We start from the raw sequence: 17,018 nt of genomic DNA, 5'->3' as shown, positions 1-17,018 counted from the left end.
TTAAAAATGTCTCACGAGTCTGTGTTCAAGCTGGGCACCGACCACGGATCCAAGCTGCTTTGGGAGAAAGGTGCCATGGTTCTCTGTAACAGGATGATCTGCCCATCTCCTCAGAAGGGGCACTGTAGGGTAGGTATCACAGGCAAGGGAGTGTCTGTCACCATCTTGGAAGCACATGGATGACTACCACGCCTGCCAGGTCTTCTGACACTGTAGGCTCTCGGAATATACCTCCACCATCAGGCTGACCTCTGTCCTGTCCCCAACAACTTTGAGAGTCACTGCCTACCCTTACCTTGGCCACAAGTAATAGAACCCCAAGATTCTCTAGCTGGTCACCTTGCCTCACCGACCCGCCAGGCACAGGTGTACTCGGCAGGAAGGAAAGACAAGATGGGTGAACAAAGAAAAGTGAATTTCCACCAGTAACTTTATTGATAAAGAAACATTTTGATTGAAACAAAGAATTTAGCCAAGTATATAAAATATATGTGTACATAAAATCAGAGGAGGGAAGGGATTGATACAGTTGCTTTTCTGGTGATCCAGAAAGGTTTATCCAGTAGTAAAACACATTTGGAGCAGCCCATCTGGCCTGAGTCCTGGATAGTAATGGAAAGGGGAGGCTGCGGCAGGCAGGGCAGCTGGCAGGTGCGAGGGAAGTAAGCTTTTGTCTGTGTTCATTGTAAATCAGTCTGCCCACCTAGCCAGACTAACACGGGGCTTGGGTGGAGTCACCAGGTGTCCCAAGTCACACCCAGGAGGCAAAGCACTGTCCATGAGAGCAAGTCCCCAGTTGAGGCTGCCAGGCTCCAAGATCCAGACCTTGCTCCAGGGCACCTACTCTAACACAGCAGGAAGTGTAGCTCTGATGGCCTTGCATGCAGCCCAGGTCTAGGTGTGGGACAAAGTGACTTCATTGCCTCCTGGTGTGTTAGCAGTCACAGGATTAAGAAAGATTTGGGGATCCAAGACTAGTGAGTTCTAAGGACAGGCAGGCCCTTGACAGGCAGAGATGGAACTGTGTTTGGAGAAGTCCTAAGAAGGTGTGTGTCCAGGAACAGAAACGCCATGGTGGGAGATGGAGCAGAGGGGGACGCTGGAGGCCACCGTGGCCCCTCAGCATGGGGGGGGGGGGGGCGCAATTAAGCTGGGTAAATCACAGAAACTACACCTTATCGTTGATTTCTTCCCTTCATTCAACAAAATATTGCGTGCAGGCCCATCACTGGTTCTCCTCTGAGTGTCGGGCATGGTGAGGCAGGGCAGACTCCCACCTTCTGAAACTGGTGCTGAAGCTGGCGCTTGCCTGTATGGCGAGCTTGGAACAGAAGCAGCCCTGCATCGTGCCGAGATTCTAGGAGGCCCTGCCAGCCGTAAGAGAGGCAGAGGATGCTGTCTGGTCTAGGGAGAAGGCCAGACCCTGAGTCAGATTTAGCAATGAGGAAGGGTCCTTTCAGTGGTCATCAGGTAGGACGTCAGTAGCCAGGCCAGTGATGCGCCCCTGAGGCAGATACACAGAAAGAAGTGCTCCACCAATGCCTGGGGGGAGGAGCAGGACTATGGGGCTGGGGAGAAGGGTGGCCAGAGCAGGAGCCTGGGCCCTAGACCTCCCCCCTCTCCCCGCTGGGCAGAAGGCTCCTTCATTGGAAAGGCTGGTCTGGAGTGCTACGCCCCGAGCTCCACCGATCCTCATGTCTGTGGTCATCTTCGTCTTCCCGCCCTCTGGAAATTTCTTTCTGCTCCTTTTTAGGCACTTGGTAAGCTGCTCGGTTCCTATAGGGCAATAAAGAAACAAAGAAAGTTAGCCCTCCCTCGTGAGGGGGCAGGGGGGTGAACTGTTCCTACTCCCATCTCCACTCGTAAACTGCCAAGGGACTCTGCTGCAAGCTGGTTACCCAGCCCACAGTGAGATCTCCCAACTCGTGAGCTGAGGAGATCGAGGTGGAAAGAGTGTGCGTGTGTTCCAGTCTCTGTCTGATCCTCGGCTGGCCATGAGAAGAGAGGCTGCAAACCACAGGCCCAGAGGACAAAGGCAGGACCTCAGTCCACCCTTGACTTGGATGCGTCATTCATTCCTCAACTGCAACTGGGAAAGATTGAAACTCGTTGGTGTCTCCCAAGGTGCTAATGCGCATGCCCGAGGGGCTGGGCTATACATCTCTATCTGCCCTCCTCCAAGGGATCAACCATCCCAGCACACTTACGGCCGCGCATCCTCCCTGTCTTGATCTTTGTCATCCTTTTCCCGGCAGCAGCAGCAGTAGACAATGACACCGATGATGATGAGGGCCACAAAGACACTCCCCGCAATGCCCGCATACAGCGCAATGTTCATGGAGGCTGTAAGAGGATGGAACAGCCGTACTTTCCGATGCCCAACTCTACTCCTCTCCCCAGCTCTACCCTTCCCCCCCTCCAAGTCAATCACGGGTATAGAATAGAAAGTCAGGCAGGAGGTGGGGAACCATTGTTCTGGTACAAGGCGCAGCAGGCTAATCCCATCCCAGCCTCTGGGCAACTTCAGTTCTTCTGCCTGACCAGGGAGCCATGGCTGGAAGCTCCTGGTAACACACTACAACAGTCAAGCACTGGAGCATTGTGATCAGGCAGATCTGAGGACATTCTTTAGGTTAGAAGCGCAGACAAGGAGAGACAGACCAGAGCATCCTGCCTCGGGGCTCCCTGGGCTCTCCAAACACACCGCGTGTTAGCTTCGCCTGCTTCTGGCTAATGCTATGGTCTCTCTCTCCCCACCAAAAGAGAATAGGGTTTAAACCAAGACAACTGGTTCAAGAAACTCCTGTCACACTCTCTGAGTGGCCACAAGGCAGGCATGGCTGAAGAGGTCTCCAGAAATATGTCCCAGGCTCTATTTCCAAAGAACCAGAGGATCTGGGCTTCTCAGGGTGAGAGAAACGGGGCCAGAAGTCATCTTTCCAGGGTCACAGCGGCCACTCATTCACCTCCAGTATCCTCAAACAGCCATCTCTGGACCTTGTAGCCCTCCCCTCCCCACCCTGCTCTTACGAGGTCTGGGTGCCACGGTGATGTTGCAGGACTCTATCCCCACGTCATTGCTGGAGGTGCAGATGTAGTAACCCGCTGTCTCCGTGGAGATGTTCTTCAGCAACAATGGCTCGCCTGAGACTGAACGCAGAACAGCATGGTGAAAAGACAGCATTTGGTGGAGTGTGCACAGCCCAGGGCTGGGAGGCCTGGGCCCTGGGAGCTGCAAACTCTGAGCCTCTCTGAGCCGGTCCATCGGTGATGGAAGGAAAATCACCTCTAAGGATGCTGGGAGATCAACATGGCAGATGGGACAACAGTGAGGAGCTTCAAACACAGCAAAACCCCTGGGAGCCAACTCTGGCTTTGCCTACTTATTTGATGTGTTTTGCAAATAACTTGTCCTATGGAATCTATTTCTTCATCTATAACTAGAAATGATGGTACCTGTATGACAAGGAACTTGTGAGTCTAAGATGAGATATCAATAATAAATATAAGTGTCCAGTAGAATGCCTGATTGCAGTAAGTACTTGGGAAACACGCACGCGCGCGCGCACACACACACACACACACACACACACACACACAGGGACTCTTGTCAGCTCAAGCATGGCGAACATGACTCTGGCAGGCCTTGCCCTTCTCCCCAGTTCTTCCCAAAGCTAGCCACAGGGTCTATCCTTTTCTTTGGCTGCTACCTCCTCCTAAGGCTTATTTCCAAGGGCCAGCTCTCAAAGTACTAAAGTCCAGCAATCAAAAGCCCTTTTGGGTTCACTGCCAGTTAAAATTAAGCACTGCATCCTAACACAGGTTCCCCATTTACCTTTATAAACAGCCATTTGCCTATTGGCCACATCTGTCTCCTTTCTATCCAGAGACAGTCATTGTTCCCTTGCAGGACAAATACCACTTTCTCCTCTCCCTCCCTCCCTCCTCCTTCCCCTTCTCCCTCTTCCTCTATCTCCTGTTCTGGCCCCTTATCCCTGCCCTTTGTCCCTCTGGGGCAGATAAATCTCCTTTGTGCTGAAAATTTGGTCTTGGTGGTCCTGGGCTGAAACTTGTCCTATATACAGAACAGGAAATGTACATATGTGATGTGTGTGGTGTATGGTATGGATACGCTATGGGAGAATGTTTGTGAGTTGAGGGACGTGTCAGTTTAAACTCTTCCTCCATCCAGTCCTTCAGCAGTGGCTGAACCCATGACAGCCCATGTGTATGTCCTGTTCTCAGAGATGCTCCATCATCACTGCTATTTCAAGAGAAGAAACCCACATCCCCTAACTACAGCGCCAGCCTCATCAGAACCTTGTGCCACCAGGTTTCACAATCTGTCACAAGGACACGCTCCAAGTTATCAAGAGGGACCTGTTGCAGTCTTTAGAAATTTCAGAAGCTATCTTTAATCTTCAATAGGCAGTTCAGTGTGTGTGTATGTGTGTGTGTGTGTGTGTGTGTGTGTGTGTGTACATGCACATATGTGTACACATGTGGAGACCAGAAGTTAGCTTCAGGTGTTTCGGTCTCTTTTCTCTCTTGCTTTTTGAGGTGGAGTCTCTCGATGACTCTGGAACTCACTGATTCTGCTGTGCAGAGGATGCACGGTGAGCCCTGGGGTCCTCCTGTCTCTGCCCATCGCCCACGCCCGGTGCTGCAATTACGGGCAGGTGTGGGTTGCTCCTGATCAAACCAAGGTCCTCACAATTTCATGCCAAGCAGTTTGCTGATTGAACCACCCCCCTAAGGTCTGCGTTCTGGGCTTTTAATACAGTGACAAAACTGCAGTCTGGACCTGCAGTCACACCAGCCTTATGTCCGGCTCCTTCCCCATGTGCCAAACCAGGGAACAGTCCACACGAGCTCCTGCCTCCACACTCTGGGGTTGTTGGTCTCTCAGTATCCTCAATGGTGTTGCATCCTTCCAACATTCTTGTATGGAAGGTGGACCACGTGTTCCCAACTCCAGTTTCACAGGAGAGTCCTCTGAGTTTTATGTTGGTATCTGTGCACGCGGGTGCACACATGCACACACACACTAATAATAAGTAAATAAATGTTTAAAAAGCAAAATACCTTTGCACTATAAAAGCAATGTATGCCTATGATAAAAAATTTATGTATGACATAAAGCTATCACACCAACTCCCTTCAAACTAAAACCATCTCCATTCCAATCACAGCTACAAACAAAACGAGGAGAGCGCCTGTCTTCCTCCCATTTCCAATCTATGAAGGAAGACACACATGAAACAGTGGTAACTTCATGAGCAGTTACGGTTCAAAGTGGGGTTGTATCTGAACTCATGGTGAAGGGGTTTACTCTTGTCTGAGGGCCAGAAGGAGCCTCTAAAAGAAGAGAAAATAAAATAAAATCACCTTAGTCACACTACATTGATTTTATTTTCTTCTCTTCTTATCATAATTATGCTACTTTCTTCACATTCTTTCCCTAAAACTCAAAGCACATTTTTTTGTAAAATGTGGCAGCCTTGGATTCTAGTACCCCACACCTGAGTGTTTCATGGTATACCATTTTCAGGTGGTATTCGTATATGATAATGGAAAGGGGACCACAGGCAAAGCAAGGATGTAAATCACTATGGTGATGAAGCTTCAGGGGCGTGGCCTACTTTGGGGGCGTGGCCTACGGGTGTTTTGATAATGCCAGTGGAAACCATGATGGGGATTCAGAGTCCCATTTTCTAACCCAACCGGATTTGGTTAATCTTAAGAATATTTTAAAGGAACACACTTTACAGAATGCTCTCTGTCTCCAGGTACAGGTGTGTTTAGGACGCCTAGCGCTGGCATCAGAGCCCCCACCTGAGAGTGTACTGAGAGTCAAGTGTCCACAGCACCCCAGGGCAGCTCCTAGGCCTCCTTTAGGGGTGGGATCATGAGGGTTCTTGCTGCACCATCCTTCCCCTAGTCTCTAAAGCAAACGATATGTTCTAGAAACTTATCTGGGATAAAAGTGGGCTCATCCCACGTCACTGATGGACTTTGATTGACCTGAGAAATCTCAGCCTCCTTTCCTTCTGGAAGAGCCCACGACTGTCTGAAACCCGGTTTCCCGTTGTTGTGGCGCCATCTTGTGGTCAGGAAAGGGTATGCATATGGCTGTCATCTGTCCCGCCGAAGCGCTAAGAAGCCCTGATAACCCCAAGATATTGATGTTGAATGAACAGGATCCGCTCTTTCTGTCCCCTCCCACCAACGCCGGTCAGTAAGCTCTGGCTGCCACGTCTCACCCCAGGCTCTGGGGCGGACCCCTGAAGTATTCCTGTTCGGTCCACTCCTGAGCTCACCGGCATTTTCACAGGTCGCCTATGGGAAACTGCCTCTTACTTCAAGGAAGGTAACATTAGCACCATCTCAGCCTTTATTGTGGTTTTTGAAGGACCAGGGAGCTTGTAAGTGACTTACAGCTACAAAGTTAAAATAGGACTCCCCGGCTCTGCAGGGAACTCTGGGAGCAAGAGTCTGAGAACAGCACCCCTACCTCATTACAACATCCAGACACAAAACCGCATCGCTTCCAGAGTTAATACTGTCAGTCTGAATCGAAATCACCTACAGGAGAAGCCTCTGGGCACGCCTAGTGGAATTCCAGATCAAATCCACCTTGGGAGTGGTTGGGTGGGGCAGTCTAGATTAGGTTAATTAAGGTGGGAAGACCCTCCCCCATGCCCCATCCCCCATCCCCCCAGCCCAGCTGTAGACTGCACCATCCCTTGGAGTGGAATATTGGACTGAATAAAAAGTAGAAAGTGAGTTGTGCACCAGAATTCCTCCCTCTATGCCTGCCCCCTCCCTCCTCTCTCTCTCTGTCTCTCTGTCTCTCTCTGGCTCTGTGTGTGTCTGTCTGTCTGTCTGTCTGTTTCTTTCTGTGTTGTCTGTCTGTGTGTCTCTCTCTGTGTCTCTCCTCTCCCCCTCTCTTTATCCCTCTGTGTGTGTCTGTCTGTCTCTCTGTCTCTCTGTGTGTGTCTCCCTCTCCCTTTCTCCCTCTCCCTCTCTCCCTCTCTCTCCCTCTCCCCTCCCTCTCTCCCTGCCCCCCCCCTTTTCCAGTGGCCAGGGGCATTGAGAGCTGCAGCTGCCACAGCTCCCCCACCTTGGAGGACTGTGCTCTTAAACTGTGAGGAGCCCAGTGCTTACAGGGAAAAGTCCAACCTCCTAGGCTGGTACACAGGCCCCTCTCCATCTTCCCCCATTGTCCTTCCCATGAACAACATTGGCCATCATGGACATGTACCCTACCCCTCAGCCACACGGACATCATGACTCTCATGCTGTTTTCCCGTTCTGATGGGTCTGCTGGCCAGGCACTAATCTCCGTGTTTTACATACTTTGGTTCACCCTTTCCCGTAACAGCATGAGATGAACACTGGTGTTGTGCCCATTCTACAGATGTACAGACCAAGGCAGAGACAGGCTAAGTATCTTGCCTTACTTGCTGGCAAGGAGCACAGCTAGGATTAAAGCCCGTGGCTACTCTTCAGCACCTGGTCTTGCTGCAACTCCAACATCCCTCTTGTGAAGAAAGCCTCCAGGATCCCTCACACAGTCTGCATCACATCACTGTGTCAGCCCCCCACCCCCCACCGAAGCTCATGACCACGTGACCTTCAGCCCTGGCCCCCACGGTGCAAACTTTGCAAGAGGAAAGTCACGAAATCACTGTGTTCTTAGATCGGGAGCAGGCAACAGCGGGTAGACAGAACACCACAGGTTTTAAGCACAGCTGCCAGGTGAGCTCAACAGAAATCTCAGACATTCAAACACTGGCAGGCCGGGAGCTGGTGAGATGACCCTGTGGGTGAAGGCACTTGGTGCCAAGCCTGATAAGTGAGTTCAAGCCCTGGGGCTCACGTGGTGGAGAGAGGAGGCTCCCAACTAGTTGTCCTCTGGCCTCTCACTGGGCAGTTCTCCCACATACATACACACCTCACAAAGGCAGTTTTAGAAACGTGTTTTAACTTGGCCATCCGGGCTGGAGGGATGGCTCCGTGGTTAAGAGCACTCAATGACTGCTCTGCCAGAGATGAGTTCAGTTCCCAGCAACCACATGGTGGCTCACGACCATCCGTAATGGGATCCGATGCCCTCTTCTGGTGTCTTTGAAGAGAACAACTGTGTACTCACATGCATAATATAAATAAAGAAACCTTTTAAAAATAAAACTGGTAAACCAGAAACATACCAGCAAAACTGGACGCTTGTGGGAATCCATATCTAGTACATCGTCCCTTTTACTTTAAGTCGAGTGAATTCTACTAACTTTTTGGGTTTTTCAAAGAAGTTATTGTTTGGCCTCCAGATGACTGAGAGGCAACGTGATAATCCACTCGGCTTTGATGGAAGCCCATGGGTGTGGGGTGTTCATCCGTGGGGCTTCCCAGGGCACTGGATGTTTCGCGGGGCTTCCCCAGGGAACCCGATGCTCCTCCCTCACCCAGATCAGCCTCACCCACAGGCTTTGCTCTCACCTCCTTATCCCATTTCTACACACGCAGCACTGAACGACCTCAAAGGTAAAACTGATGGACACACCTCGGTTCACTGGTGCAGCCGCAGCAGCTGGTGCGCACACTGAGAGCCTAGGCGATTTCCACTCCAGCAGCCATAATGGCAGCTGAGTGTTTACATGGTCCCAGCGCTGCCCCTCTCTCCTCTTCTTTCTCCCCTAACCTCCTTCTGTATCTTGTTTATTTCCTGATCAAAGGTCAACTATTAGGTGACCAGTACAAAATGGGTCTCTTGGCAACCACAGCTAAATCGGCCGTAGCCTGCCTGAGGACGGGGCCCCTAACAGCCCATGTTGTGTTCATGGTGGTGTCTGGGACGCACTGGTGTGGATGGGAAGTGGGGCTAGGAAATTCCCCACCTCGAAAGTGGGTTTTAGGCTATAATAAAGCTTAAAAGAACAAGCCCCGGTGTTTTGCACAGAATGCTTAGCGGGATTCACTTCCTCCAGAGGATGGAGGGTGGGAAGAACAGAAGTCACGTGACCTCTACCATCGCCTGCTCTACGCTTCTGGGAACCACTGCTGTCCTTGACAGCTGTGAAGTGGGGTGTACAGGCTTTTGTATGGAAAACCAATACTCGGAGGGACGGTCCGAGGTAGCTCAAGGGCGGGGCTGTGTTAGTAGGACTGGTTGGTCAGCCTTTGTCTCTCTAGCAACCCCACGCAGTCAAGTGCCCCGTTATGTGGGATACACGGCCTTCCTGCTGCCCCCTCACCTGGCTGGGTGAGGGGCCGCTGCTGGTTCTGGGCGTTGTAACTCTTCCAGCTGTATTGTGGGCTCGGAGAGCCCTCTGCAGAGTGGCATGTCAGCTGGATGTTGTTCCCGATCACCATCTCCCCTTGGATGCTGCAGTCTGGCTTGGAGGGTGGAACTGTGAAAGAAAGGGACCACAAAGAGAGACCTGAGTCGCCTGGAGACAGATACTACCCATCCCGATATCTCTCAATCTATGGAGGAAGAGAGAGAGAGAGAGAGAGATTTAATATTATAAAGCTAATTCATCCCCAAATACCTGCTGTCATAGCACCCTCTCTAAGAGGCGGCCCCACAGGCTGTGCTACACAGCAGCTCCTCCCAGCCTAACAGTAGCAACTTCATCAGAAAACCTGTGAGGACCTATCAGAGACTTTCAAGGCTGGTCTCACTGGCTGCTGCTGGGGAGGGTATTGAAGTCTCTCACCTGAGATGCCAGCCACTCTGTCATATACCAATTGGCCATTTGTAAGTAATCATGTTCTAACTGTTCCTGGTCTTGTCTCAGAAGATGCTGAAGTACACGGAGTGTGGGATGCATTTGAAGTGGGAGTTGTCCATCTATACAGCGATGGAAATTTGTCCACACTGAGATGAGATTCAAGCACCGTGGCTTGTGGTGGGCTCGCCTAAGCTTTGCATATAAACACTGGGAGTTCTCCAGGCTGAGCTTCCATAGAAACACTTCGGTTTGTCTTTTGTGTCCTAAAGAGTTTGTTTGAATCTCCCCAGGGAAAGAGTCACCACGGGCTGGTTGATAGTGGCTTCTTGTGTTCTATGAACTCTTGGGTGTTTGAACATGATCAACGTAGCTGTTATACAGATGGGGGCCACTGGAGCACACAGACAGAAGGGACACTTGTTCTTGGGCTCTGGGAGATGTGGGACTAGAACCAAGGTTTCCTGACTCCAGACCCAGTGTTTGCTCTATTGTCCCAGGTGAGCTCTTTCTGCTCCTAACTCAGCCAGGGTCCCCGTGTTCCTGATCTGTAAAGTCAGGGGACAGCAAGCCCCTGTAGGAGGCCATATGGGATTTATAGGTATATTATTTCCAATGCTGTTTTTTTTCTTTTGGAGGCATGTAGAATATATTTTTATTCTTTGAAATCTTCATACATGTATGCAATGTATATTGATCATGGTTTCTCCCCCACCCCACCCCCATCCGAGTCACTCCCCCTGGACAGCTCCTCCCTCCCTTCTGGTTTTAATAATGCCTTGGAACCATAGGGCAGGCAGGTTGTGGGCTGACGCCAGCCTGGGTTCCTCACCCTAGGCTAGACGATCTCTGTATCCCTCTGCTTCTTGGGACTGTTCTCTGTGGATCCACCATTGCCCTCTCCCCTACTTTGCATTTTATTTTTATTTATTTTATTAATTTATTTGTAATTTATAATTTATTTATAATATATTTGTTTACAATATTTATTTATAATTTATAGTTAATTTTCTTTTATTATTTATTTTATTAAAAATGCAATCAACGGGACCCCAGGTAGTGCAGAGCTTCCCCACTGGGTGAAGAATGTGACTGAAGACATGGGAGTGGGCAGAGGTGACCAAGGAATACCAAAGGCAGGGGTTTATAAATCCCAGCAGCCACTGCAAAGCATCCGCACTAGCTTCTTGAGACTCCAAGCCTGTGACTTTTCCTCAACCTTGTCAATGTCACGTTGGGTGGAGTGGGTGGCTCTGTAGACGTTATTAGGTTCTGCCTAACAGTTCTGGGTACTATGGTGGCACTCTGAGTCAGTCAAGGAATCTAGTGGGGGTACAGAAGACAACGAAACAATGGCAGAGCAGGAGATGGGACTTCTGGGCCAGAGAACCATGACCCAATGCATAATTCTGGGCTGTGGCCTGAAGGTCACCATGGTGAAGGAGGTGACAGGAATTAGAGCAGAGACAAGCATGCCGAACAGAGGAACAACATGTGCAAAGGCTCAGAGGCAAGAAGCAGGAAGAATCCATGAGACTCCAGGAAGCATCGTTAGGGGCGAGGAAGGGAGAGCACTTGGTGGAGGAAGTTGTCTCTGAGGTCCTCCGACCCTTCTACCTTTGTCACATGCCATTTTGGATGGCTTGCATGCCCAGTTCAGGCACATGGTCACCCATCTTGAGGGTTAATGCCAGTCTTAACCCACCTGGAAGTTGTCAGAGGAATTGTCCCCGACTCCTCTCTTCCACTCCAGCAGCTGCATAATTTCTTCTTGGAAATAAGCAGGCTATTATTAAGAGTGCCTTGCATCTGCTGACACAGCTGGGCCAGCCAGGTATGGGGCGGATGGTAACCACCAACCACGGGGACACATTAGAGGCACTCCCGAATCGCCAAACAAAACCCTAGCTCCTGAGGATCAAAGGCCAGCCTGCAGGAGCAGGTGAGCAGAACACCTGCCAGAGGTTGGCTACTTAGGCTCCTGCAGCATCCTGCCCGCCCGCCCGGGAGTTAGCAGACCTGAGACTGGCGGTGAAGGGGAGGCGAACCTACCCTCTGAGCATTCCTTCCTGCTGTGGTTCTCTCTCCCTCCTGGGCCGCACACCAGAACCTTGCAGGGCCCTTACCTAGCCAACCTCACTCTCAGGCATGCCTTTAGCAGGAGGCGCAGCGGCAAACTCCCATACACTCATTAGACTAAGTGGTGGAATAGCAGAGGGACACCACCCACCCCCCAAGCTAGTTTTTGGTTGGTTGGTTGGTTGGTTGGTTGGTTGGTTGGTTGGTTGGTCGGGGCGGGGTGGAGTTGTCGGATACAGACAGAAGTGGGAAGGAAAGTGCCAGAGACCAACTGCTGAGGCGTAAAAGGCAAAGGCGCCTGTTTGGAAAACTAGCACCTGCTTCATCCACTCCTTGGGTGTGGTCTGAACAGGAACTCCAGAAACTGCCCGCCAGGGTGATGGCCAGCAAGAGAGATATGCTTTCAAGAGGACTGAGTCGAGATCTTTCGCTCCAGGCCCTTGACCACAGGCTCTAAACTTCCTGCGGGCCCTGTGCCAGGCACACCCGGGCCCTCTCTCTCCAGATCTTCAGCGCCCCAATCACAAACAGCCGGGATCTCGAGTTAGATCTAGTTTAAAGAGCCCGCGGGCGGGAGCCAAGAGGACTGGCGAGGGAGCAGAAACTCACAAGGGAGAGGGTCTTGTTCTCACGTGGCCTGTTTTACAAACAGAAGGTTACCTGAGTAATTACTGAGGGAGAGGCCATGGAGGGTGGGAGGGGATGTGTTAGGCTTCAAAGCCTCTCAGATGCCGTCTGTTCCCTTTGAAGACGTCAGGGGGCGCCAGAGGCCAGGACAAGGATTTAACACCTGCCGCACAGGCTGCTGAGTCTTCTGACTTAGGGGCTTCCTGCAGGTGAGCTAGACAAGGCTAGCTCCCCGGGGCTAAGGTCGGAGTTTCCTGCTAGCCTCCCCAGAATGAGCCGCCCCGTATAATTAAAGTCATTCTCTTGTAAAAATTATCTAGTTATATAGACACCGAGAAAGAAAACTTTTCACAAAGAATATTGCTGGGTTTATTAACATGTAATTTTTTTTAAAGCAAGAGGTTAGTTTCAACGAATTCCATACTCTCATATTAAACGTGTAGCCTTAACTCTTCGGGTTAATCTGATTGTCTTTAAAAGTAGGTGGTCCTTGATGTACGGGCCGGAGTTTGGTTGGAGGACCAGCAGAATCAGGTTTCAGATTTACACCGATTCTTGCCATTTGTTTGAAATCCTCTGTCAAAAAAGGCAGGCCAGGTATTTAAAGAACCCAAATGTTATACAAGTCTGTGTATATATAATCCTCATATGTATATATAACTTATGATTTTTATTCATACCTCTACACAAAGTGAGATAAAGGGGTATATTGTAGTATTGCTTGTTCAAACAAGAGCTAAAAAAAAGCGTTGAAACCTGAGGTGTTCACGGTGCGCTGTCAAGAAGCAACTTGCTAAGTGCTTTATAATATCTCACGTCTTCACAGGAAAGAGCAAAGTGTCTGAGTGTGTGGTGTGCGTTGGGAGAACGCCGGGCGAAGTCTAAGACGCCTGCCTGCATTACCACTGGTTGCCACATGGTGGCGGGGTGGAAGAGGTCTTGCCTATTCTTTAGGCAGCATTAGTTGATAACCGCAGTGTAGTCTGACACGCTATAAGGCTTTCTATGAGTCCAACAACTACCACATACAATTTAAAAGAGCTTCTGCCAAGTAGTGTAAAGGAAAAAGAGGAAAAAGGATCCTCTGTTTTGATGCACAGAGATGCTACCTCCCAGAAGTGGGGCCTTGCTCACACTGCACATAGACTAGATTCTCATTAAAGCAATCCCAGTAACTGGTTTGAGGCAATTACTTCCTGTGGGCCTCACCTACTCAGAAATTAAAGCAGATGAGTTTCCTCGCCTCTCCAAAACTATAAATTCCAACAAATTCTCCTGTGAAAAGGATGCTATCCTGGGACATACTTCCCATTGGTTGGCGACTGTGCCTTTGTTAGAGGAAGGGTGGAAAAACTGGTGTGGAACAGAGTTGAGAGCAGGGAAAGAGTCACCTATGGGGGTCACGATTGGCCCTGTGAGTGCCACACAAGATGAGAACCCGTGTATTGCTTGGGGGATCCCCTTCACTTCTTTTCAGTAATGAGTTTGGAAGGGGAAAGAAGAGTTGGTATGGAGGGCAACGAGCAACGGGAGCAAGGGGTGACTCCAAAGCCACACCTCTGCCCTCAGAAACACCCTGCTAGCCACCGAGAACCCCCGGAGAGCATTTGAGAGACAGAGGGAGAGACAGAACCATGGCTCTGCTGCTGACAGCGCCTCTCTGCCCACCCTCCTCCCACAGGAAAAGACAGAGACACTCACCAAGGACCAAGAGGCGGACTCGAGACTTGGCGTTGACATCCTGGTCCGACATCAGTGACACGGAGCACTCGTAGGTGCCATTGTCGTCCATGGTCAGCTGGTCGATGGTGATAGAGGCATTTGACAACTCAGCATCGTTAGATACTCTCACTCGATTCTCATAACGGTTCCCATAGATGTATTTCTTTGTCACAAAATTCCAGGTGACCACTCTTTCCTGAGAGAAAGAGGAAATGTCTGTCAGGACCTGGTGTAGACCTGCCCTGACTCAATCTTCGTCCCCCAGAGCAAACCAACAACATGTCAAACAGAAGGGCAGTACCTGCTGGTAGATTCCTCTTGTTATCTAGCTAGATAACTTTAGACTTTTAAAGATTTGCTTTTGAGCTTTAGGGACTGGGGTTGTAGTTTAGCTGGTAGTACTTGCCTACCACACGTAAAGGCCTGGATTTGATCCCAGTGCCGTGTAAACTTGGTGTTGCGGCGCGTGCCGATCATCCCAGCATTCCAGAGGTGAAGGGAGGGAAAAGTTCAAAGTCGTCCTTGGCTATGTAGCAAGTTCTAAGCCAATCTGGGAGGCATGACACACTGACTCAAAGGAAAAGCACAAAACAGCACCGAGGCACACACCCTGGGAGACCAGTGTGCACAGAAGCACACACCCTGGAATACCGGTGTGTAAATGAGGCTGGCTCGGATCCCAGCACTCACATTTGTGACCAGCCTCTCTCTCCTTGGTTCCCTCTCAGCCCATGGTTTATTCTCACCCATCCCTTCCTTCATCCAACACCCACAGTGCACCACCATAAGCCAGGTACCACACTAGTTAACCACTGAGTTCCAGCTCACTTGGTTCTGACTATTGCCCTTGGAAGTTGTTTATTTATTTATTCGTTGGTGTTGACGAGGCAGCACATTAACAGCTTAGACCACAGGCACAGACCAGGCTGCCTCAGTCAAATCCTCACCCTGCTGCTAGCTGAATGGCCTTGGCCGCTCTGAGACTCTCTTTTCTCACTACAAAATGGAGATGTTGATGATAATACATCTCCTAAGATTGTGCTGAGAGCTAAAGCTGATAATACAGGCAGAGCAGTTGGGGTCTGCCTGGCGTTGTTTCTACCGTGACTAGCCATTATGTCGGTCCACCATGTCCAGGGCATACAACCCGTGAGTTCTTCCCTCAAAAGTGAGTTTGAAACCAAGCAACCAGGGTATCTCATGATTATAACATAGACTGGCCACTTGGGGGACGATTCCTACGAAGGCTGATAGCTGCTTTGAATCTCGAAAGGCAGCTGTGCATTAATCGCATAAAAAGCTAGAAGGCTGGAGCAGCGTGTGTGATATGTTAGACATTGGAGGCAAAGGAAAAAAAAACAAACAGCAGAAATCGGCAGTGACAACCCCAAGGGGCACAGTGTGAGTAGTGACAGATTGGCGAGAGCCGAGCTTGGACAATAAAGGCCATAACTACTATTTACGATATGTATGTCATTATGCTGCGCACTGTTCCAAGGACTGGATACTTGTTATCGCATCTAACCCACACACTCGTATGCAGTAGACCTTATGATCACACCCACCATTTTACACGGGAGGAAACAGGGATACCACGAGGCAGATTAAGTATGTTCTCCAAGTTGACATGTTTAAGTGACTAGCAGGGCTGAGATGATCTTGGCAACTCTGGCTCAGAGCCTGAACGCTGCAGATTCTACCGAGTCACATCTGAGACACTCTGCAACACTAAGTAGTTCACAGTTCACCTCCAAAGCAATAACGTACTTTGCCTTTTGCTGATGCTTGAGACTGTGGAGCGAACCTCGCTCGGTCCTTCCACATGCGAGGCAAGAACTCTACTGTCCAGCAGCATCCCTGACTCCAGAATTCTGTATTTTGGGGGTTAGCTCTTTTTCCAGAGCACAGATGAAAAGGGACAAGTTAAGAGGTAACCAGGAGGGGCTGGAGAGATGGCTCAGTGGGTAAAGACACTTGCCACCAAACCTGACAATCTGAGTTCAAGTCCCAGGAAAGAGGGAAAGCTGCCATCTTACTTCTACATACTCACCCTGATAAATAATTAAATGAAGTCTTTAACTTAGAAAAAGAAAAAGAGTGAAAAACCATGATTATTGTCAAATCGGGTTGTGGCAACACACAGAGACAAAAATGAGTTGGAGGGGCAAGAAAACGGGGGACACATGAAATTGTGGGACCAAGATGCAGAGTTAGAGAGCAGCTAGTCCCAGATTTAGGGCTTAGGCACGAATGTTTGCCGGTATCCTTCCCAACAGAGTTAAGACACGAGGAGAGTGCTTTAGACAAAAAGTTTGTGTTCTGTTTATGTGCAGGACGCCTGAAGCGGAACACCCATGGCCATATGGGACAGCTGAATGTCACTGTAACTAGACAGGTAAGGAGTTAGGCAAGAGATAACAAGGAAACCATACGATGTCATGGTAGCTGTGTCTCCCGTGGTTAGATTGCCCTTTGTGGTTAAACACACTGGGAGATGCAGTTAGCTCTCCCTGCTGTATCAGAGATGAAGGCACCAGCGCACTTTCTCATTATCATCCACGCACACCTATAAAAGGGGTGGCTCCTTCAAAACCCCCAGCTTCATTACCATATCATTTGCATGGTGGCCTTGACCCCTCCCCCACTTTGTGGGTTTTTCAAGAGGATCATAAGACGAATTATCCTAAAAGCAAAATCTAGTTCACTGTGGTTTAAGAGGAAAAGGGGGCCACAGTGTCCCAGTGACTAGGTGGCCCAACTCATAAATATTCACAAAACTGCTGTATTTCTATACACAGAACCAAGTGGGTAGCCACTCCCTCTCCTTTCAGGTCAGCCCACTCCAGTCTCTCTTTGGGG

General features: G+C 49.9%; 1 protein-coding gene across 3 annotated transcripts in view; it reads right to left on the bottom strand.

The window, feature by feature from the left end:
• Positions 1 to 412: 412 nt before the first annotated feature.
• Gpa33 (glycoprotein A33 (transmembrane)) overlaps positions 413 to 17,018 on the bottom strand; it is a 36,290-nt gene continuing 19,684 nt past the window's right edge. For 2 of the 3 annotated variants that reach the window (NM_021610.2, NM_001360925.1), the window contains 5 exons: positions 14,139 to 14,355; positions 9,255 to 9,410; positions 3,031 to 3,150; positions 2,208 to 2,343; positions 413 to 1,776 (listed from right to left, as the gene is read on the bottom strand). In NM_021610.2, the coding sequence (NP_067623.1) occupies positions 1,644 to 1,776; positions 2,208 to 2,343; positions 3,031 to 3,150; positions 9,255 to 9,410; positions 14,139 to 14,355 (762 nt within the window). In that variant the 3' untranslated portion in view covers positions 413 to 1,643. Of the gene's footprint in view, positions 1,777 to 2,207; positions 2,344 to 3,030; positions 3,151 to 9,254; positions 9,411 to 12,786; positions 13,014 to 14,138; positions 14,356 to 17,018 lie in introns of those variants that run through there. The other variant, NM_001360926.1, reaches the window with a different exon arrangement.

The sequence above is a fragment of the Mus musculus genome, chromosome 1 (assembly GCF_000001635.26).
Source record: "Mus musculus strain C57BL/6J chromosome 1, GRCm38.p6 C57BL/6J".
NCBI classification, from domain to species: domain Eukaryota; kingdom Metazoa; phylum Chordata; class Mammalia; order Rodentia; family Muridae; genus Mus; species Mus musculus.
The sequence above is the reverse complement of the archived record's forward strand: the minus strand, read 5'-3'. Positions and strand labels throughout refer to the sequence as shown.